Source organism: Ochotona curzoniae, unplaced genomic scaffold (assembly GCF_017591425.1).
Source record: "Ochotona curzoniae isolate NIBS_2020 unplaced genomic scaffold, NIBS_Ocur_1.0 scaffold_4701, whole genome shotgun sequence".
Taxonomy (NCBI): Eukaryota; Metazoa; Chordata; class Mammalia; order Lagomorpha; family Ochotonidae; genus Ochotona; species Ochotona curzoniae.
In genome coordinates this window covers 18,574,407-18,598,733 of record NW_024467122.1, presented here as the reverse complement: position 1 = coordinate 18,598,733, position 24,327 = coordinate 18,574,407, and the positions used below count along the sequence as shown (strand labels likewise).

Genomic DNA, 24,327 nt, shown 5'->3' with positions numbered 1-24,327 from the left:
TGGGCACTGGTTCTAATCCCGGCAGTCCCGCTTCCCTTCCAGCTCCCTGCTTGTGGCCTGGGAAAGCAGTCGAGGACGGCCCAAAGCTTTGGGACCCTGCACCCGCGTGGGAGACATGGAAGAGGCTCCTGGCTTCGGATTGCCTCAGCTCCAGCCGTTGCGGCTGCCTGGGGAGTGAATCATCGGACGGAAGATCTTCCTCTCTGTCTCTCCTCTCTGTATATCTGCCTTTCCAATAAAAATAAAATAAATCTTTAAAAAGTATATATATATATATATGTATGTATAAAGTTCTCCTTTTTAAAATGGAGCAATCATTTCAGAGCACTATCTTAGGTCACATATTACAAAATTTTGCAATTGAATATGCTAGTAATAACATTTTAAATATTCACTGACTTGGGCCCAGCACAGTAGCCTAGAGGTTGAAGTTCTTGCACTGTACGTGTAGGGATCCCATATGGGCACCAGTTCTAACCCAGGAGGCCCTGCTTCCCACCCAGCTCCCTGCTTGTGGCCTGGGAAAGCAATCGAGGACGGCCCAAAGTCTGCACCCGCATGGAGACCCAGAAGAGGCTCCTGGCTTTGGATCCGCGCAGCACCGGCCGTTGCGCTCACTTGGGGAGTGAGTCATCAGACAGAAGATCTTCCTCTCAGTCTCTCCTCCTCTGTATATCTGCCTTTCCTCTAAAAATAAATCTTTTTTAAAAAATCACTTATTTTAAAAATCAGTTTTTTCTAAATTAGCAATATTGGTTTGTATATGATGAAAAACATTTGATATCCATCAATTCTGACAATTCTTCATATTTCCTTAAAATGTTTGCTAGTGTAATGATAGAAGATTCTATTTCAAATTGTGAGATAACTCTGCAGGCCTAGCTTTTCCCTTTTTTCCCTTTGACTTTTGCAGTGTTGGTCTTTGTATTTCACACTTGCACTGTAGATCATAATGATCCTTCCACCCCCCCCTTACTCTCACCCTCCCTACTCTTACCTACTTTAAGTTTTTGCAATGATATGATTTCCGTTTTCTTTATAATGCCAAACTTAACCTTCCACTAAATAAAGAACTCAGCAAGTGGTTAATAGGGAAAAAAATCATTGTTCCTCAAGAGTATAGATGAGGGTTATAAACAATCAAATTTCAGAATATTAATTTTGCTCGAATACATTACATTTTTGTACTCTGTATCTTAATCACCACAAAAGAAACATGATATTTAACTTTAGGGGACTGGCTTATTTTACCAAGTATAACATCCCTCTTCAAGTGGCCTATTTACTCAGTTTTTCTAGTATGAAAAAGATCTAGAAAGATATGTCATTTGTATATATGTATTATTCTAAACTTAGAATATACATAAACTTATGCTTATCAGTTTCCTGAATTATCTTCACCACCTTAAGTTTTACTTTTTAATTATTTTGTTATTCAGGATCATGTCCTTTTAGGTACATAATGTAAAAATACTTGGAGTCTATTAATACCAGATCGTTGTTTTTAACTTTGCTATCAAATGATTTGAGCATTGTAATGCATTCTGGGAACCAGAAATGGCCATTGACCTTTAATTCTCTCCTTATCCAGCTCAGCTTCCTTTCAGACACTCATAATCATGTGACTTGTAATTTTAGAAATTACCCCTCCACCTTATCTTCATCCTCTTCTTTATCTGATCCTTTTAAATGCTTTCACTGAAATCTAGCTTCATGCTTTTTGTGTCAAGAGCAATCAGCTTGTTTTTTTGCTTCTTACTACTGACTGATGTTATACCATCATTCGCTCTGCAGTCTGGGCCATCTGATTAGGTCATCATTGGCTGTGATGCCTCCATCTTCCTGGGTGAATCAGCACTTTCCCCATTCTTTGCCAGTCTCCTGAGATATACGATCTTTTTCAAAGCCTAAGTGGATAACCCATCCAATGTCTCAGTTCACTTGTTTTTCAATCTCTAAGCCCTCCTATCTGTTAGAGCCACTCAGTAGGGTGAACACACCATGGAACATCTCTTAACACTGGACCCCATTCTTCCTGACTAGTGTCTTGCCATTTCCCTTCCGTATCTGAAATCCATCCTTTTATCTGTTCTCCACTTTTATCCTAATCCTTCATCACCTTTCCTCTGATCTCCCCTTTGTGTTCTCCTGTTCTCAAATCCATTGACTCAGTCCTTGACTTTTTGCTGTGATAAACTTGCTCACCCAGCACAGTTAAGTTCTTTGTGGTAGTTCCCATGCTTTATGGTTAAAAGTATTGATGAAAAACCTTAGTTATCTGAACCTTTTATAGTAGCATCCATTTTTTCTGTTGGATTGTTTGCATTTTAAAGGCAAGAAACTGCCAGTTGTACGTTGTCTACCATCAACTGCATGACTAACTAGCTCTCTCTGCATGTCACTGTTTTTTAATCAACCTTCTATTTATGTGTTCAAATGTTTCTCATATTGCAAATGCTAAAAGCTAACATTCCTTCCCAGATCACCTTGCCTTTTGCTGTTCTAAGGGGAAAAATATTTATTCTACTGAATTTTCTCTGCATCAGGAACCATTATTCACCATGTCCCTATTTATTTTTTTAGACAAAAAGATTAGGAAATACGTTATCTGTGCATCTCTCCACAAGTTTTTCTTCAATTATCTTTTCTATTGATTTAGCTTCTGCTGCATATTGCACAGGACCCCACCTCACCCCCCCCCCATGACATTGCACCACAACAAAGTGCTTGAATGACATGAATTCAACACTCGTTTACTTTAACACTTTCTGGAAACCTGTGAGCCAGGCTTCTTGCTAAGCAATGTGGCTAACCTTGAATAAGTTATAGTCTGTCTCCAGAGAGAAATAAATATATAAACAAATGCCATGAGCATGATCAGGAATGCAAGGATGCAGAGAGCTTTCTCCCTAAGTGCCTAAGGTACTTAATCTGACAGTATAAAGCATGAGACTCCATTGAAGTCTTGAAGGATGAATTGAAAGTTTTATGACCATGACCATGGAAGTAGACTCTATATAAAGTATATATACATACAAAAATAGGAAAATAGGAAATTGAACCCCTTAATTAGAGAGTTCTAAATATTTTGGAATTACCAAACTAAAAGACTGAAGTGAGGATAAAAAAAAAATACAAGGATAGGAGATAGAGTTAAATAATAAAAGAGCTTTTCTGGATTAAAAAAGTGTGGATGTTTTCTTTGGACAATACACAGGTTTACTTTTACTTTTTAAAAGATTAAGGTGCTTCATCAAGAATTGTTGGTGCTAAAACTAATAACTGATATTATACTTGTATGATCTGTAAATGAGGTTTTTATTTATTGCCAAAGAGAAAATAAGTTAACAGCAGAGAGGTCGGTAGTATTCGGCCAGTGAAGGCAGTGCTTGGGACTGTTAACATCTCAGATGGGCTGCCTGGTTTGCCTCTCATCCAGGTTTCTCTTAATGGGCACTCTGGGCGGGGACAGGAGACGATGGTTTAGGCACTTTACCTCATGCCCCGACATCAGAAACCCTGACAGAGTTCCCGGATTCTGGGTTCAGCCTGGCCCCATCTGAATTTTCAGGCATTTGAGGAGAGTGAACCAGCAGATGGAAGACCAGTCTCTTATTTGCTAGCTCACTTGTTTCTGTGTGTGTGTGTGTGTGTGTGTGTGTGTGTGTGTGACTCTTTCAGACTTTATTTTTAAATTGGAAAAACCCTATACCATTGGACACCACCTTGACAGTTGAGTGAAGTTAACAGCACAATAATGAGACAAATGATTGGACATGATAAGGTTCCTAACATAATTAGTATAATGCACTAAGAAAAAGGCAGCAGTGTCACTTCTGTGGTGTTCCTCCCAAAGGCATGACATCAGTTTGATCATAGCAAATCTGAGGAACGTTCTATAAGACCTCTTGTCTGAGCCTTTGAAAAAGGTGAATATGAAAGACAAAGGAAAGAGAAGATTAAAGGAGTTTAGGAACACAGGAAATCCATATATATAATGCATAGTCTTTTTCTCATAAAGGACATTGTTATGACTGCTGAAATATGAATAAGATCTGAAAATTACATGATAGTATTTTATCAATATTCAGTTGTATGATTTTTATATTGTGATTGCACTTGAAAACTTTCTTTTTGAAGAATGTGCTTATTGAAGTATTAAGAGGTAAAAGAGCATCATTTTTTAAATTTATGTATAAAGCGTCAATATTCATAGCAACACTATTCACAATGGCCCAAAGGTAGAAGCCACATGAATGCCCACTAACAGGTGAATGAAGAAGTAGACTGTGAAACATGCATGTGTTTGACTCTTAATCTGTTTTACAAAGGAAGAACATTTCAACATATTACAGTATGAATGAACCTGATGATTTATCTTAAGTGAAACCAGTCACAGAAGGACAAATATTGCATATATCTACTCAGATGGGTTAGCTAGGGTGCAGATGTCAAATTCATGGAACTTGAATAATTGCCAGAGACTAGGGCATTCAACATCTTTTTAAATGATATAGCTTGTCTCTTGGGGAGGATGGAAAGTTCCAGAGAGTGATCATTGTGATGGTTACATGGCAATGTAGATGTGCTTTATGCCAAAGAAACATACACTTAAAATTAGGTTGAAATGATCAATTTTATGTTATATATGTTTTACTACAACTTTAAAAATAAAGATAACTCATAAAGAGGTGGAAATGAAAAAGTGTAAAATGACCATCTTCCAAAGGTGCAGTTGGAGGTAATAATGGAGGCAGAGGAGCCAGCTGAAACGCTGCTGTAATAACTCACTGAGGTTATGGAGATAGAGACAAAGGACGGAGCTGAGACCGATACAGTGGCACAGCTTAGGGACTGACAGGATAATATTTCCTTTTAACCATTATGTTAGGTAGTGATACTATGAATGCCAAAACAATAGAATCAAATATTCAGGCTGTCATCTTTGCGCATTCACTTGCCTTATAACTTGGCTCAAATGTGACCTCTATTGGAGAAGTCCCCACTGATTCTGCATGGTCCCTTTTTCCTTTACCAGTGACCTCTTTGTGACCCAGAATTACTCTTTGTGCCTTCCTAAATTTTGTGGTGATATCTTTTGCATTTCCATCACAATTTTTCAAAATAGATAGTATATCTATTTCCACCCTACACTGATAGCAGTCATGTTTATGAATGGCATCTTTTATAGAATGTGGCATTAATAGGTGATCACTGTAAGGATTAAATCAATGTTATGAAGAGGTGAAGCTCACCAAAAAATCAAAATCCTGAGATATAGTTTCTGCTGATCTTTGTTGATGAAATGTCTCTCCTGTAAGCAACAAATAGATGGGCTTTGGTTTTTAATCCAATCTACTAATCTACAATATTTGATTGATGAGTTTAAGCCATTTACATTCAGGGTTAATATGAATGGATGGTAATTTGGTCCTGTCATTTTAGCAATGGGTTATTCATTGATTTAGTCTTCTGTGCTGCATGTGTTTTTAAAACTTTCTTTTTATCCTCTCTGTAGGTTGTATATAAAGTCAGATGTGCCACCGAACTTGACAGACACAAGTAAGTTTTATGAGTACTTGAAGGTTTATTCAAAGTATTCAGACTATTAGTTCATTAGCATTAATGCCTAGCATCTAAATACATCTAATTTTTTAATAATTGACTTTTTAGAGTAGAGGAGAGTGGGTTTTTAGGGTGCCTTAGCAATTTACAGAAAATCAAGTATTAGAAATTGAATAGCCCACAGTTCTCTCACTTCAACCATATTGCTGACCAGTACCTTTGTAAAATAGGTAAAACCTATCATTACTATTTTTTAAATTATAGTAGTAGTAGTATTTGTTTTTAAAAAGTCAGTAGCACAGACTTAAGTATTTAAGTTGAGAGTATAAAACATGCTTGGACTAGGATTCCTTTTCACAGACAACTTTTACCATGACTTGATGCTAACATCCACATTGGACCTGAAATGTTTTTATGAGACAGTCTGACTTTTCTTACAGGGGTTAGGCTAAGCATTTTGCAAACAGAGTTGATCTGGATGTCATAAATATGCCATTTCATAGACACTGGGAGATTAATGAGTGCTTGAAACATCCTGTATTGTTCTCCAGTCAAGTTTGAAAGCAGTGTTTGGTATGGAGAATCAGAAGTTCGTAAGACTGAACATTGTTTAAGCCAGTTCTCTTACCTCTTACAACTAACATTATGTGGTAAATTTGATTTGGTGTATTACTTTTCCAAGAGAATTGTAAAAGCCTGATAATTCTCTGATTGGAGAGGTCAATGAAGATAGCTTGATAGTTATAAAAATGAAAAATTGAAATGATGTTAGAAATGGCCCTATATTACTCTTCCTGGTAGGTCCAACTGAATTCAAATTCACATGAGATTATTTCTGAATTAATACTTAAAAATCTATGCCATTTCATAATGGTTTGGATACTAATTACATAGCAGTAAATATAACCCAAGTAATTCTGAGCGAGTGTTAAATTTGTACTTAATGAAATTAAAAATTTTAAAGTAAAGGGACTTTTATACCTGAAATTAACATACTAATTCAGAATTAAATTTCTCACTAGTTGTAATTATATTAGTTTCATAAGCACTTAATGCATCTTTCTCTTTCTTTCAGAATTCTCCTGCATTTGGGCTTTATATTGGCAAGCCTTCTCTTTTTAGTGGTGAACTTGACTTGTGCGATGCTAGTTCATGGAGATGTCCCAGAAAATCAATTGAAATGGACTGTGTTTGTTCGAGCATTAATTAATGATAGCTTATTTATTATTTGTGCCATCTCTTTAGTTAGTTACATATGCAAAATTACAAAAATGTCATCAGCAAATGTCTACCTCGAATCCAAGGTAAGTTTATTTCTTAAATTTGAAAATCTAATTTCACATCATTAACATTGAATGATACTTCAATGGCAAGTTTATATTGCTATTCTGTTGTACTTTTAGAAAGAAACCAAATGACAGGTGCAATTTTAAACATGAAATAATAGTTTGTAAAAATTTAAAAGCCTCCAAAATTTGGTCATTACTAAACAGTGCTTTAAGAAAAAGGAGTAATCATTTGGCCTTCACCTACAGCCTTATCAAGTCCCTGCTTCCCCTGAGTCCAGCTTCCTGTAATGCAGATCCTGTGAAGCAGCAAGAAGTGGACCAAGGAGTTAGCTCTGTCACTCGTTTAAATGACCCAGATTGAGTTCCGCATCCTGGCTTCTGCCTGGCCCAGACCCAGGCGTTGCAGTGCTTGGGAGCTTGTACACGCTCTTCCTTTTCCTCTTCTTGTTAAATCACATAAATCTTTCAACTTTAAATAAAAAATATTCAAAAGAAAATTAATTATACTTTAAGAATGTTATGTTTTTCTATGACACTGTGCTGGAGGCTACTTAGATGACATAAACACTAATTTATATAAATAGCTTAATATGTTTTGTGAAATCACATTAACAGCTTAAGATTTGATTCAATAAGGGTTGTAGTATTGCCATTCAAAAATTTACCAGATGATATTTACATATGGGCAAGTAGTATTAAGATGTCACATATTTAGCATCATGTTTATTTGTATAAAGATTTAGAATAGGTTACTTTGCCTTAATCTATGAAGTTTGTGTGATATTTGAGATGGCTAGCCACATAGCTAAATTTATGAATGTTTTGCTTCTCCCATCCCTTATCCTTTTGATCAATGATAACTCAAATGCTAATAGAGAATCAGGCAAGTTTCTACTCTTGTTGATTGACAATGTGGTTTGAGCAATGACTTGGTTAAAAAAGTGTATATGGGCCATTAGCAACGGGAATGTAGATATGTGAATATTGGGGTATCGGTTTGTACATACACAGATTTTTGCAGCCACTTATCTGGGAAAGCTGGATTTAATTTAGTGTCTGCATATTCACTGGAGAGAAGGAAGACAGTATTTTAAATAGTATCTCACCTTCAGCTTCTACTTCTGTGTTTCTAATTTGTCCTGTTAACATTCTTTCATTGAATTAGACTTCAGTTTGGAGTATTCTGATGTTTCTATATTCCTTGTTTTGTGAGGCTAACTTCAGCTAAATTCTTTGTTTAAGAATTTTCTTCTATCCATTGTCCTCCATTTGAGCAACTTAACAGAAAAGGGAACCCGGGGAGTCCATCAGTACCTGTTGTATACCAGGAACTGTTGGTTGCTTTTTGCGTTATCTCACAGCAGTTCTCTGCAGCAATTTGTGATACTAGGATAGCAGTAACACACGTTTGCAGTTGTTTTTGTTTCTAGAACGTAGTTCCTAAAACTCTTGGAAATTCACATTTTGTAGACTAGTAAAATAATAGGTAGCTGGGGTCCCCTAGATAACTTCAGGTCACCAAAAAGACCCCAGGCATGATTACGAAGGGTTGGAACTTTCAGTTTCATCCATCTCCATAGTGTGGAGGAGGGAGAGGCAAAGGTTGAGCTTCCCCATCAATGTCCAGTCATGCCTATATAAGAAAGCCTGCTTGAAGACCCTAAAGGTTGGATTTTAGGGCATTTCCAGATTGCTGTACTTGAGGAGGTGGAAGCTGCACAGCCTTGTACCCTATACTTTGCCCTATGTATAACTCTACAACTGGTGTTCATCAGCATCCTCTGTAATATCCTTTGTGGTCAACGAAATGACTGATAACCTCCTACATTGTTGGGAGACACCACAGTGGCAGTGTGATGGACCTGTGAAAATTCATGAAAGATACTCATTGTAAGAAAGGAGGGAAGAACAGAGGGGAGGGGAGGTAACTTCCAGAGGGGGAAAAAGAGACCCCAGTGCCTATGAAACTATATCATGAGACAATAAAAACAAATAGTAAAACAGACAAAAAATATATCCTTTGTAGTAAACTAGAGGCATTGCCCTAATCTCAGCTGCTTAGGTTAATCCAAGGAAAGTTAGCCTGATGTTAGGCCGCTTAGTCAAAACTTTGTGTCAGCCTAGTACTTAACAGTTGGCATTCAAAGAGGTCAACTGTCTAGACAGCCATCGAACATTACATTCAAGTAGAATTAAATTGCAGGACATTCCATTGGTGTCCACTGAAGAAATCCTAACATGTTGTAGTGATCAGCAGTGAAGTACTGGTTTGTGTGAAGTACTGGTTTGGTGAGTGGCATGTAAGAACAGAGAATAGGAAGACTGCTTTCTTCCCACTGAAGTGGTCCTGTTCCTAAGGGAGTTAAGGGTAGAGCTTAAGGCAGGTGCAGTGCCTATAAGGCCTATATGACCTGCCCTCCATCTATCTTTCTTACTTCTTACCCCTGCAGGTCTCTTTTTCCTCTTCCAGGCACATGGAATTTTTGCCCTCCACTTCCTCACCACAAACACAAACTAAATTTGTTCCAGTGATATAGGCTTTTGTATATTTTTCCCTCTGCCTAAATTATGCTTCCTATGTATGTGATGGCTTCTCTGCATTCAGGCCTTAACTCAGAAATCATTTTTTCATTCACTCAGCTAACATTCTATCCCTTTCAGACACTGTGTCTGTCCTCTCCTTTACTATTTCATAACATTCATCAGGAACCAAAATTATTCCTTTGCACACTTATTTTCTCCTCCCTTCTAAACTGAAAATGGGAAGTAATTCCCTTGTTGACCTTGTTCATTTTTCTATCTGCTTTGCTTAAAACGGGTGGGGAAATGTTTTCTGCCAAGTGCCCTTTGAATATTTATAACATCATCCAGAGGCTACACAACATTATCAACTGTAAAGTTAGCCTGCTATAGATTTTTCTGGATTTTGAACCCAGTTGCCTTGGCAAGGCCAGACAAAATAATTTTGCGGGTCTTATATGGCCAGCTGACAAGGCATTGCTCACCTCCAGTTTAAAATAATGGCTGGCACACAGTGGGTGTTCAATAACTCTTTCTTGAATAAATATACTCCATGTTTGCACAGTTTTCTCCAGAGCAGCTTTATATTAGCAACTACAGAGTCTCTCAGACTTTTCCTCTAAGGGTTCAGAAATCTAGTCAGCTGAAAGCAACTGAAAAGAAAAAAAAAAACAAACACTTCTTCACCAGATTCCCAAGGCAACCAGAGCCAAGGGAAAGACCTTTAAGAAGTATCTTGTTTCTGGCTGGCTCAGCTGCTCAGGTCTGTGACTTTCCTAGCTACAGCTTCTAGAGGAACAGAACAGTTTTGGAATACCTGCGGACCATGTCAGAACTACAGGGCTAAGAGAATTTCTGCCTTACCCACTGAAGGTTTACGTCTTTAAATCCACTGAAATAAACAGGCAGTAGACAATTCAGCAGGAGAAAATGCATACAGAATTATCAACTTGCGTATGTGCATAGGAATCGGGTAAAAACGAACGGCCAGCTGGTTGAGCCTTAAATACCTTCTTCAGAGGAGGAAGTGAGGGGTGTAGGTAATTTTAGAGTAGTAGTAAGTGACTTTTAGAGGAAATGCAGTGGACCCAGAGAACAGACGAAACTGCCGGATTCTGGTAGTTGATTTCCAGTCTCTTTTCAGGTGGTTAGCCCTGCCTATTGAGTGAGATTTCATGATCCTTGCACTCTTTCTGGGAAGGGGAAAAGCCTTTCCCTACACATGAGGAAAAGAGAATCAAAGAGATGAGGCCGGGTTGGAAACTGTCAGAGCCCTTAGCTCTAAGTCTGCGTCTCCAAGTCGGCATGTCAAAGGTCCACACTTCGGAGTGTATGGGTTGGTGATGAGCCCCAACAAAATTACATGAGCTTTCTCAACTGAGTTGTTTGAAGAGCACATGGAACCAACTAATATTCCATAGTTGAAGCTGATTCTCAGATCTGCGCACGGGTCTCTGCTGGTAGCCAGTGTCTGTATAACAAGGCATGGGCTCCACTGACATCATCCTGTTTTACTCATCATCTTTTAGGTGCGGAGCTATATATAGCTTCACTTTGCTTCTATGATTATTAATGCCATTATTCTACATCAGTTCTTACTAGATTTTGCTGTATTGTTCTTAAAAATAAAAAAAACACTCTGGTATTACCATCAGTCTACAGCTATCACAGATTGCCTCTGCTTCATCAGTATTTGAATTCACTTTTTATTTGCTCTCAAAATTTTCATTGATACACATTATAAGCCTTAATTTACATTGTTTTGATATGCAAAGACATTTGCATAAAGAAATTTGCTGTCCACATTTCTGGATGTAGAAACTATTTCCCAATGACTTCTAGAACAGAACAAGTACATATTCTTTATATATCTGGAATATATTTTCCATTTATGTGAAAATGTTAACAGTGATAAAATTTTATTAAGAATTCCTGTTTTTCATTCTTAAGCCCAGATTGAACAAGGAAGCAGGAAATTGGTGCTTTCCTGATTGCAACCATGGGTATACAGCCTCTACTAGTGATGGAGTACTGGGCACTTCAGATGATCTTTCAGAAACTCTAAATATAAAGAATAAGAACCTTCAGTATATAGAATTAGGATTCTGGTACATTATGATTTGGATGTTGAATGTCTCCGAAGACCTAGAGGCTGGAATGATGCTGTTGGGAGGTAGTGGGAATGGTTAGGGTCAGGGTTATGATGGTGGAGCTTACTGGGAGGTTCTAAGACCTTTGCAGGTGGGGGGTAGTGTGTGTGTGTGTGTGTGTGTGTGTGTGTGTGTGTGTGTGTGTGTGTGTGTGTGATTGCTGAGTTTGGGCCCACACTTTCTTTCTTTGTGTTCTGGTTTGCTCCTGTATACACTATAAACTCTGACTCTGATGTATTGGCATCCCATACCTTAACATAAGGGCAGAATAACAGACCTGCCTGTTACTCAGCTTGAATTTCCTGAAGTTTAAGTGAAATAAACATTTTCATGTATTAAAAAAAAAAAAAAAGAATTCCTGTTTTTGTTTAGTTAAGAATAGGTGTTTGGGCCAGCACAATGGCTCAGTGGCTACACCCTCACCTTGTAGGAGCCAGAATCCCATATGAGCATCAATTCATATCCCCACAGTCCCGCTTCCCAGCCAGCTCCCTGCTTGTGGCCTGGGGAAGCAATCAAGGATGGCCCAAAGCCTTGAGCCCCTGCACCCGCATGGCAGAACTGCAGGCATCCCCCAGCTCCTGGCTCCTGGCTTCGGATCGCCTGAGCCCCAGCCGTCGTGGCCACTTGAGGAGTAAGCCAGCAGACAAAAGATCTTTCTCCCTCCTTCTCTCTGTAAATCTGCCTTTCTAATAAAAATAAATAAATCTAAAAAAAATGCAGAGAATATTTAATCTGGCTAAATCTTTCTGAATAGTTATTCACATTCACATTGCTGTAATTTTGGTTTTTTGATTTGCTACAAATACAAGAAGTTGTTTGGATATTATTTTGCTCCTAGAATCTTGAGGATAAACTGCATTTTATCATTTCCTTTTGTTTTCATGACAGTATTGAAAATTTTATTAAACCTAGACTTGAAGTAAATTTTGAAAAACTTTTTTTTTTCTCTTTGATGTTTTTGTTGGGTTTTAGAATACAAAAATAATGATCATAAATCGGGACAAGTAATACACACTACATAGTACAAAGTAGTAATGTCTCAAGCTCTAGAATCATACTGCCTACACTAAAATCCAAGCTCTGTACTTACTATGTACTTACTATGACTTCAAGCTCTCTGTCCACCTGTAAACTGGAGATAAATACAGATAAATACCATAATGCTGAAGGGATGAAATAGGGATTTGTGGGAAGTGAAGGCATACTAATTAGCTCTAAAATTTAATAAGATTTTTATCTTTATAACTTTTTTATATGGTTTGTAAAAAAGGCTTAATCTTGGAAAACGTTAACAAATTGTTCCATTGTTTTTTTGCCAGAAGGTTGATCATTGGTAAATTTGTTTTCTTTTGTCTCTGTTATTTGTTGTTCGTTATAGAGTTTCTTTCCACCAGACTTGCTGTTTTAGTTTTTAGGCAATTGGTCATATTAATCTTATTTTAAGTCTGATTGATTGCACTTAGCAGTGTTTAGGATTATTATTTTTAAATGTATGAGAAAAGCACAGTGCTATTACCAATTACATCTAGCTATATTAGAATTCAGTGTAAATATAATGTTATATCATGCTTTTCCCTTGCACTCAAAGACTTTTCTCATACTATTAAAAATTGCAAAGACTGTATAACATCGCATCATTTGCTGCAATTTAGCTCTTATTGATATGCCTTCATGTGGTTTTAAAAGCAGAATGTCAGCTCCCATAGAATTTTCTTTAAAAACAAAAAATTTTGCTTACTTTTTTCTTTATTATTTTAAAAGATTTGTCTATTTAGTTGACAGAGTAACAGTAAGAGGGGGAGAGATGCACATCTTCTGTCCAGTGGTTCACTTCCCTAATGGCTGTAGTATCCAAAGCTGGGCTAGGCTAGATCCAGGAGTCTAGAACTCCATCTGCATCTCTCATGTGTGTGGCGGAGACATGGGGTGTTTGCTGCTCCTCTCCCAGGTCATTAGCATGGAATTATATTGGAAGTAGATCAAGCAGGACTAGAACTGGTGGTTCCATGGGATGCCAACACTATAGGTAACAGCTTAACTCGCTACACCACATTATCCCCAGTTTTCTTTACCTTTTAAAAACCCACATGTTAAGGATCTCAGTAATTGTTTATCTAGACTGTTCTGCCTTAGTCTCAGTTTATGGGTTAAACATGTTTGTTGTTTTTGAAATTTATTTCTTATTCTTTAAGCAACAGTGTATGAATTTGTTTTCTTTCAAAGTATCACTCTTTATCTCTAAATACTAGTCACTATCAGATTAATTTATTTGTGTTCTTTCATTTTTTGTCTTTGTTACATGTTTAAGGTTGTTAACCTTGACCCTTATCTATGTCCTTAGAGAGATACTCAGTTTATTCTTTTGTAAATTAATATATGTATTTAGAGCAATATATTTTGTTAAGTACTGCTTTGGGAGCTTTCCATAATCTTGTAATGTTACAGTAACATCCCTCATTTAACAAAAACAAAGAGAGTTTGGATTTCAGCCATGTCTGAAACATTGCATATTTAGACATTAAGGTGAATTAGATGTTATTACTGTCCATATGTCTTCCTGTAGCCAGCCCTGGAAGGAAGTATCAAATTCAGACATTTGTCCTCTTTTGGCCCTGCGACATCCATAAAAGGCCATCTGTGTTAATACTCTGTGTAACTGCCCATGCGTGTGAGTCTGACCTAGTAGATGATGTAAAATTTCTATAACCTAGGTTCTTCCCAAAGAAAATAAACCCTCAACTGGTAAATTCACAAACGTATTTGCCAGAAAGATTAACTGAAGGATCTTCAGAGTGTCTATTCCCCCCATCTATTCATTTTTTGCTCAGCCTGGTCCAAGTCAGTTTTTACAGACTACGTTGTCTCCTGAATAGAGTTGTCTTTCCCAACCTATATATTGATACTCTGCTTTGCCCTTCACCAAGATTTTTTAAAGAAATGTCTTCTAAGAAATCAATTTCCAGGCTAGCATAATGGCTCAGTTTGCTAAATCTTCCGCCTGCAAGCACTGGCATACCATGTGGCACCAGTTGGTGTCCCAACTGCTCCACTTCCCATCCAGCTCCCTGCTTGTGGGTTAGAAGAAAACAGTAGAGAATGACTCAAATCCTTGGGTCCCTGCACCCACCTGGGAGACCCTAAGGGGGCTCCTGGCTTCGGATCAGCTCATCTCAGCTGTGGCTGTTACACACATTTGGTCAGTAAACCAGCAGATGGAAGACCTTTCTGTGTCTCCTTTTCCATGTTAATCTGCCTTTGCAAAATAATAATAATAAATCTTTTTAATCTCTTTAAAATTTTCCATAACACATCTGATTATGAACACAAAATGAACATTTTTACCAGATTTTTGGAACAACTTTTGTAAGTGCTTTTTTTCAAGAGCACTTTCTTGTGCCTTTGGTGGCATTGAGGGCATCTGTGTTGACTTCACCTTTGCTTAAGGCAGATAAATGAGAAGACCTACTTAAGGGACGGGTGTGTTGAGGTTTACAGCCTGCGGGTGATAGGGAAATTGTTTCTGTGGGCAGAATTTCACCAGGTCAATCACAAACACATTAGTATCTGCTGAAACTCATTCCCTAAATGACTACAACTGCCAGGGTGAGGCCAGACCAAAGCCAGGACCCAGAAACTTAACGGTGGTCTCCTACATGGCTGGCAGGGTTCAAGTGCTTAACCATGCCCTGCTGCTGTCCAGATGCATTCACAAAAAGCTGGATTAAAGCGGTGCAGCTGGGACCAGAGCTGACATGCCAGTTCAACATGCTCCTAGTGGACCAGAACTGACATGCCAGTTCAACATGCTCCTAGTGGCAGCTCAACATGTTGCATCACAGTGCCAGCTCCTTGTATTTATTTTTCAACAGACAATCCACAAAACATAAAGTGAACCATCCCAACATGGACACAGCAGTGCCATTTAATGCATTCACAATGTTGTGCAGCCATCTCTGTCTGGTTTTGAAATATTTATATCACACCCAAAAGGAAAAACCCCAAGTCCAACAAGGTGTCATGTCTCATTTCCCTACACTGCCCACAACCCCTTGCTACTGACAATCACAAATCCAGTTCCTGTTTCTACGACTTTCCCTGTTCTGCTCATTTCAAGCAAAATAAATCACACCGATTTGTTTTGAAGTTTATTTACACTATTGTGTAATGATAACGAAGCTGGGAATTTAGTCATCACAGTGTCCCCAAAAAAGACCTGTTGTCAGATTTGATACCAAGGAAAACAGCACTGACTAAACTCTTTCTTATGGCTATTCTTGCTTCCAGTGTCATCTTAAACAACCCCCACATATAGACATCCACATTCCTGTATTTTTTGTATGTATCTCTTTAACTGCTTCAGATACTCTTTTTGCACTGGAAGGGGCATAAATTCACAAATGAGATCGGAAACACTTGTGGATACATTTAATTCTTTTCTCAGGCAGATTGGTTTGTTAAATTAACACAGAAAGCCCTGAGTGACAGTGTATCCTAGTGACTCAGCTCAAGGTGGGAGTCTGAGATCAGAGAGATGAGGATGTCAAATGCAACTCCTGCTGCTCCTTAGCGTCTCTTAGCTTCACTTTCCTGATGGGTGAAATGCTGCGTTGACCTCAGGGCTGCTATAAGAGTGGTACCTAGCTACCGTATAAAGCTGCTGTAAGGACTGAATGAAAACCTATGTAGAAAGCTCTGCGTAATGTCTGTGGTTCAGGGCGTGCTTACAAAAGTCAGCTCCTACAGTCCTAGTGTATGTGGGTTGGCAATGATGTGTCAGTTGATGGTGGTGACCTAGTGTGAGTCCTGGAATACCTGAAGATAATATTGAACTATTCCTGTCTATTTAATCAGACTTTTCAAAAACACAGTGAATTAACCTCCAGCCTCTGCCACCAAAGTAAGAAGCATTTAAAAATGTGATTACTATTTTGGATATTTAAGAATAACTGTTGAAGGACTATTTTAAGCTTAACATCCACCATATTTATCTTCCATTTCACCCTCATTTGATAAAGGAGTAGGTCTTTGATAGATTACACTTCATCTAGCATTTTAACTAGTTTTGCTTAGAAATTTTGGGAACAAATATTGTTGAGAATGCCACGTGTTTTTTTTTTTTAATTGAAGGTATTTTTTTGCTAAGATCTGTTTTTTTATGACTGTCTTTGCTTTCTTTATTTACACTGGCATGAAAGACTTAATACTGTCTTTCAGCTTTCTGGCTATTGCTAATATTTTAAGTTTTTCTCATTAATTTGGTGTAAAATGTGAAATTCATTTTCTACCTGTTGGTGAGTTACCCCCTTTTTATTGGGTAACTTAAACACATACATTCGTTGATGTGATTGTTAACCTTGATCTTTTGCTCCATTTTCAATTGTTATTTTGCTGTTATTGATATGCTTTTTGTGGCACATTTGAGCTTTTATCATAATTATATTTTCGGCATTAAAATGCATGCTGAAAGATTTTTTCTGATATTTCCATTTCAGGGTAAGAATGCAGATGATATATCTTTTATAAGGGTCAGAATAACTGATTATCACAAAAGGTTCAACTAAATGAGTGGTACTTAGTTCCTGTGATGGCAGGTGGCAATTCTTAAGTGAAAGGCCACACAAAAGCCAAGTGGAAATGAAAGCTCAATTTTGGGTTTGTGTATCTGACCGGAGATATGCCTATGTTTATATCTGGGTATGAGAGTAAGATGTATCATTATGCACTACCCAAAATCTACTTGTCTCCCATCTTAGTCGGCCATTTGCAAATAATGCATTTTCTCTCTTAATCCTAAATTGCCAACAGTTTTTGTTACAGTCAGCCCTCAGTATTCACAGGATCTGCACCAGCCAATTAAATCAACTACAAATCAAAACTATTCAGAAAAAAGAAAATTATCCATACTGACCAGTAAAGAGACATTTTTGTCATTTTTCCTCAAAGTAACAGCTATTTTCATAGCATTTACATTATGTCAACTATTATAAGTAATCTAGAGATTACTTAAAGCTTGCTGGAAGGTGTGCATAGTTGTATTTAAATACCCTGCCATCTTATGTAAGGAACTGGAGCGTCTGCAGATTTTGGTAGCCATAGCAGGTATTATAACTAATCCCCGGGGATGCTGAAGACAGCCTGGACTTAGAGAAACCTTCCGGAGACACAGCAGCATTCGGTCATGCTACATTTGTGCTCATTGTTACAGGCCAACTAATCCAATTAGATTAAAGCAGTGGTCATAATCCAAAAAAAAGGAAGAGAAAATATTATTTGTGTCTGTTTTTGCTACCTTAACGTGGGACACAACACGAGTTTGTGGGAGGTGATCATGATAAATGCACCTGCGCCATCCCCTGCATCCTTTGCAGTATTCTCATTTCTCTGTCTTCTCCCTGATGTTTATTTTATCCATCCTAAGCTGTGAAACTTCTTCAGTTTTCTGCCTGAATGGTTTTATACCACAAGTCTATTTCCTATTCTGTTACTAGGCTGGACCACACAGTCTTGTCTCATTTGCAAATTCTGAACTTAGACTTGGATTTACATATTTTATCTAATCCTAAGAGCAAGTCATCTTTCCCTTATACTTTACCCTTTCACTGTACTAGACCATATTTTCAGAATTTAAAAACTTTTCCATGACCATAGGTTTCACCTAATAAAATGTCATCTTTACTGCAAGGTCAGAGATATATGTATTTTGTCCTGTCTTGGCATTCTGAACCTATTTTTTAAACAATTCAGGCTATAGAGTTAACATGTTTCTTAATTTGTTAAGAATATTTTGTTATTTTAATGCATAGGTTAACACTTTCATTTTGAAATGTAAACATCATTTATGAGATGATTTTAAAAAAATATGTACAGAAATCTACTTCTGGTGATGCCTGAAATTGGACCAGCCTTCTACAGATGGCAGTGATGAATCGTGGACAAAATCTAAAAATCACTGAAAGCCCTGGAGAATGACCATTTAGAAGGAAGACGTGGCACTGAGTGAATTTCGTGTTTCTTACAGCATCTAGCCTGAGAGACGATACCATTCATGGGGCAGCCAAAACTGGAAGCAAAATTTGCTTTACTAGCTCGAAAAAGCAGGAGATAAAATTCTGGCAACTACCACAAATGGAAAGTGAGTGAAAATGTCAGAAAAAGGTGGCCAGATAGAAGAAACCTCTATCCTGCTGATATCCTTATTATAAACCCTCCCAGATTTGTAGCTGATGCTTCAGGTCCACATGTGCAAGGCTGACTCTAAGCAGCACCTGCATGACAAAGCAACTGAGACTTTCATGTGTAGGCATAGAAGACAGTTCAAAACCTGAGTCCAGCCATGTCTGTTGTTGTCTACAGTAAACAAAAAGCAGTGTTATCAGAAGAATACAGTAAAATAAAGGCTCTAAAATATGTTACAATGCCTAGGGCACAACCCAAAGCTAGATGGAGAAACAGGGATAGTGTAACTGATATTCAAAAACAAAGCCCCCCCCCAAAAAAAAAAACAAAAACAGAAAACACTCCATGGAAACAACCCTCAACCCAACATGACCTGCATTTTGGATTCACCAAATATTTTCTCAAATGCTCAGTGATATAAAGGAATATCATCTCAAGTAAGATCAATGCTATTTTGTGAAGACAATTGGTAATTCTAAAATTTAATATAGTTACACTACATTATAATAACTAAGATAATGTGCAGGTTTTGTGACACAATGGAATAAGCCATCATTTGGGATACCTACCTCCATGTCAGAGTGCCGCTTCAAGCCCTGGCTCTCAGCTCTCAACGTACCTTTCTGCTACTACACTTAAAAGGAGTGGCTGATGGCCCAAGGACTTGGCTCTCTGCCACTCACTTGTGAGACCAGTATGGCACTGCAGGCTCATGTCTTAGACCTGGCCCAAACTTGGCTGCTGTAACCATTTGGGGGGTGAACCAGTAAATGAAAGACCCCTTTCTCTCTGTCTTAAATTCTCTGGGTAACTGCTTTTGAAATAAATAAATGAATCTTTTTAAAATTGGGTAACTCATTAGTTAGGCTTAAACCCAGATTGGTGATGAATAGTCAGTTAACCTAAAGATTAATCAGTAGAAATTACACAATCTGAAGAACAGAGGATAATGAGAAAAATGTAGCAAAAATAACAGAGGTTTGTAATCTAATTATTTATAATTAAAATCCCAGAAGGAAAAGAGGGAAAACATGAAGTTGGAAAAAGTATTTTAAGAAATAATGACCTAAACTTTTTAGTTTGGGTAGAAAATATCAACCTGTAGATTCAAGAAGCTCACCAGTTTTAAATATAAACAAAATGAAACTTTCCCTAGAATCATCATAGTCAAAGTGCTTCTAACTAAAAAAGAAAATCTTTTTTTGCTCTATTTTTTTAATTACATTTCATTTTATGACACAGTTTCATAGGCTCTGGGATTCCCCCAACCCCTCCCCATACCCTCTCCCCATGGTGAATTCCTCCACCTTGTTGCAGTATTACAGTTCAAATCCAGTCATGATTCTTTCATTGCAGGCATGTACCATGCATAAAGTCCAGCATCGTATTGTCCGGATAAATTCAACAGTTTCTTGGGGAGACCATCTCTGGTCTGAAAGCAGAGCTGGCAGAATATCATCCCGACCAATGAAAAGCCACAACATAATATCAATAATAATTTACAACATTATGGAGTTAATTGACATGGTATTGAGTGACCAATGTGTTAGAAAATGCAAGTCCTTAACCACATCCTGTGACTACTTCATTGGCATTTCAATTTTAGTTTATCTACAACCGGCTGCTGCACACCTTAAAATGGCTATTGGGTACTATTCAACTGTCTTGTGTCTATTTTCATTTTTGTATTTAGCAATTTATAGTGTTGAAGCATAATTTTTACTGAAGTTGGTGAATTTTAGGATAGTCCAAACTGGCTTATAACTCTAACAAAGCATATGTCAACAGTTGAGGTGTAGAACAGTTTTAGGAGGGGTGTACAGAGAAATCTTCAATACCTTAGTGAGGAGTAACTAATCTTTGTGTCCTACCTAGTAAGGTATAAGTGAGTTCAAACTGACCATTTCCTGTCTGGTTCTAAGCCTTTGCTTATTGTTCCCTGTCTATCTAACCTAATTTGGGGGGGGGGGGAGAGGATGGAGGGGGCTCCGGAGTGACCGTGATGGTCGTTGCAAGAGAGGGTGGGGATCCAAAGTTGGAACTAAGTAAGGACCAGAGAAAGCTCCCCTCCCTAATCCCAAAGGTAGTTTACTGTTCTTTTGTTTCTGAGGTCCGCTCAGGGCTCCTGACTGTTGTTCCAATGACATTAGATCCTGTGGGGAAGGATCTGGGCATTTTCCATCCCATGAGGGAGATCCGAAAGGGAGTGGATGACCTCAGAGTTCTTGGTCTACAAGTGCAGTCCAATTCCCCATGGTCTCCTTGGCAGTTGGGATATAGCCCTTGGTGCCCGTACTGATAGTCCTTGGTGAGGATCCAGGAGTCTCCAGGGTTGGAATATAAGCCTCCTCCTGTCTGCCTGCTCCACTTTGGGGTACCTCCAGCTCTGTGAGTATAACCACCTGTTAAGAGGTTGTCAGGATCACTCTTGATTCCTCCGTATGTCTTTATAGTTTTGCTAATGTCTAATGCTGTTTCGAATCTGTTATCTATAAGTTACCTGATATATTCTTGATAGGTTAAAATTAGTGTTTTCCTCTTTAACAAAAAGTGAAGAAAGCAAGAAACAATATGTTGATAAATATAATTTCTTAGATTATGTAATTATGTAATTTAAATATGATCACATAAAGCAAAGCTTAAAATTTGGGTGTAATACATTATTCTGTATGATATATATATCTTATCACTATAGTACAAGGGACAAGAAGTGAACAGATCTGTGTGTTTGCACAGTTCTCGTGTTTTACATAAAGTAGCATGATATTAACTTACACTTTGAAAAGCTTAAAATATGCATATATGAATACCTAGGGCATTGGTTCTGACAATTTTTTTCCCAATAGTCTGTAATACTCTTAAAATTATTAAGAACCCAATATGGTTTTATTTATATCTTTCAATATATACCATATTAGAAAATGCACAAAATAACATATTCATTTTAAATTCATTTAGGTGATAAGCCCTCTATATGTTAACATAAATAACCTTTATGAAACATAACATAAATGCTTTTATGAAAACAGAAAAAAGATTGGTATTGCTGTATTCAGCATATCTCCTCCGTGTCTGACATGATACAAGAGAGATGGATTTTCCTGTCTGGTACTGCATTCAATCTGTTGTGATATGTTGATTAGGTCGGGGTATATGAAGAAAGTCCATGCTCTCACATGAGTGTATGTAGTTGGAAAAAGGAGAATTCAGATAATTGTGGACACCTTCTTCATTGCTAGAACAAACTCAGAAGTCGGAGGTTTCTTAAAGGAGAGTTACCCTGTAGAATCTAAAATTATCCTGGTAAACTTTTTGTACTCTCAAATGGTGTGTCTTACACATTCAGTGATTTTGAGACATCACACATTGATCATTTGTCCAAGTGGTAACACATCTTGAAACTGTTGATACATTTTATGAAATAACATCCAACATCACATGTGTTAGTATTACAGCATCTCTTTAGAATGGTTGAGTTTTGGGAATCTATCAGTCATGGATATAAGTACACAAAAGTTGAAATTCTAATACTCACTGTGAAGTTCCAATTGATGATTAACAGATGTTTTCTTTGGAAGGTTCATTTTATGTTTGAAAAAAATTCGTCTCTGAGTCTTTTTGCCTGCCATAGTTTGTTAATTTAAAAAGTGGTGATTTGTGGGAAAAGTGGCTACTTGTACTCACAGACCCATCACCTAGGTGTTTTTCCTCTTGACAACCACTGAAATGTCGTTGAGAAATAGAACTGCTTCCTGAGCACAACTCATCTCGTCACACAGAATACCGAATAGAGATGTGCCATAGGGGCAATGTTTCCTGAATATCTCCACAGATAGAACAGTATTCTGAAGTACACTGACTTTAAGTCAGGGCACATGGAGGTGAAGTAAACAGTGCACTTCCAAGCCACTGCCCTGACTTGTACTCAAGCCCAGCAGTTCCACACTCCGTGAAAACATCAGCCTGGGGAGCCCAAGATAAGCAATCAGAAAATCTACTTAGTACAGAGTGCTCCAGTACCCCCTGTGTTTTCTCTCGGGTACTGATGTAATACAGTGCTTGGATGGTTGAATCATGCTGACAGCATATAAATCCAAAGCGATCTACAACTGTAGATCAATTCATTTTAAAGGCAAAAATAGAAGTTTATAGACAAGATATTCAATCACTGTTTTTGTTGTCAGTCAGCCAATTTCTGCATTGCCAGAAAATGGCGGTGCCCTGATGTCATTTATGAATTTCCCGCTCAGCGACATTCAGCCTGGGCACTCCTAGGAGGCTGTGCCGCTCTCTCCAGGACTGTGTACTGTAATGGCCAATGCAGTGGAATGTCAGCCTACAAAATGCTGCAGTGAGTTTTTCTTTTTATTTCAGTCTGGGAAGTTAGCATAATTATTTGATGTCTTAAGCATTTGCCACTCCTACATTTAAGTTGTTGATTCCTTTGCTTTAAGCTTTGAATCATTGATTGGTTTCAAAATGAGCCTGCAGCTTAAAGTGGCCCAAAATATTATTTGAAAATGTTCTGTTGGAGAAGACACAATAACATAATGCCTATTGAAAAATAGTTTTCACTATATTCTAACTCCTTATATAAATAAGCTTTACCAGTTCTCGCGTGGTAGATTCGTTGAGTCAGAGCACTCTATGACACTCATCTTTCTCAGAACCTTAGAGGTAAACAAAAAGCTTTTTGTTGAAACAAAATTTTCTTCATTGTGCTAAAACATAAATAACATAAAACCACCATATTGACCATTTTCAGTGTGCAATTCAGTTGTATGAAATGCATTCACATTGTTGTGCCACCATCACCACCATACATTTCTAGAATATTTTTCTCATTCCATAATTAAACACTATTCTCATTAAACAGAAATCCTTATTCCTTAGCCAGTGACTCATTTCTTTAAAAATACATTTATTTGAAAAGTGGCAAATATTGCCAAACAAACACACATAAAGAACACACTTGTATCCTTGTGTTTCCATATACAGAAAGGGAGAGACAGAGCCAGTTCTCGTCCACTGATTCACTTCCCAAATTACAATAACAGCTTGGACTGGACCAGGCTGAAGCCAAGAGCATAGCTAAAATTAAAGACAACCTAAAGATCTGTGATTGGACATTTGAGTAGAGCTTTTGTGGAACTAATCCTGTGTTGCAAGCATAAACATGTACAATCATTTGAAAGTGGATCTGGCAATTTCTTTTTTTAATTAATGGCAATTTCTTAATACATCTGAGCTTACACCTACCATATATGGTCCAGAAATTCCATTGCTAGGTATACTTACCCAACAAAAAGTAAAAGCGTATGTCCAGAAGTTTGTTCAGGAATGCTCAAAAAAATTTGTCTATCAACAGAAGTCTGGATAAACTAATACAGTGGATTTTATCCTAATTTGCTTCAATTTTCCAAGTTGTGGAACTTCAAATACTGAAAACCAGAAAGACTTAGTCACTCTGATTATCCCTTCAATAAGAAAAGTGCTAATACATCCAACAGCATGAGTGAATCTTATAAACATTTCACTGAATGGTTGAAACCTAGCAAACAACTCATATTCTGTGATTCCACTTCCATGAACTTCTAGAATAGACACAACGAAGTTCTCAAGAT

At 37.6% G+C, this 24,327-nt stretch overlaps 1 protein-coding gene across 1 annotated transcript in view; it reads left to right on the top strand.

The window, feature by feature from the left end:
• Positions 1-24,327, top strand: part of GPR137C (G protein-coupled receptor 137C) — a 48,775-nt gene that overhangs the window by 17,010 nt on the left and 7,438 nt on the right. The window contains exons 2-3 of the mRNA XM_040969311.1: positions 5,519-5,562; positions 6,641-6,869. Of these exons, the coding sequence (XP_040825245.1) occupies positions 5,519-5,562; positions 6,641-6,869 (273 nt within the window). The remainder of the gene's footprint in view (positions 1-5,518; positions 5,563-6,640; positions 6,870-24,327) is intronic.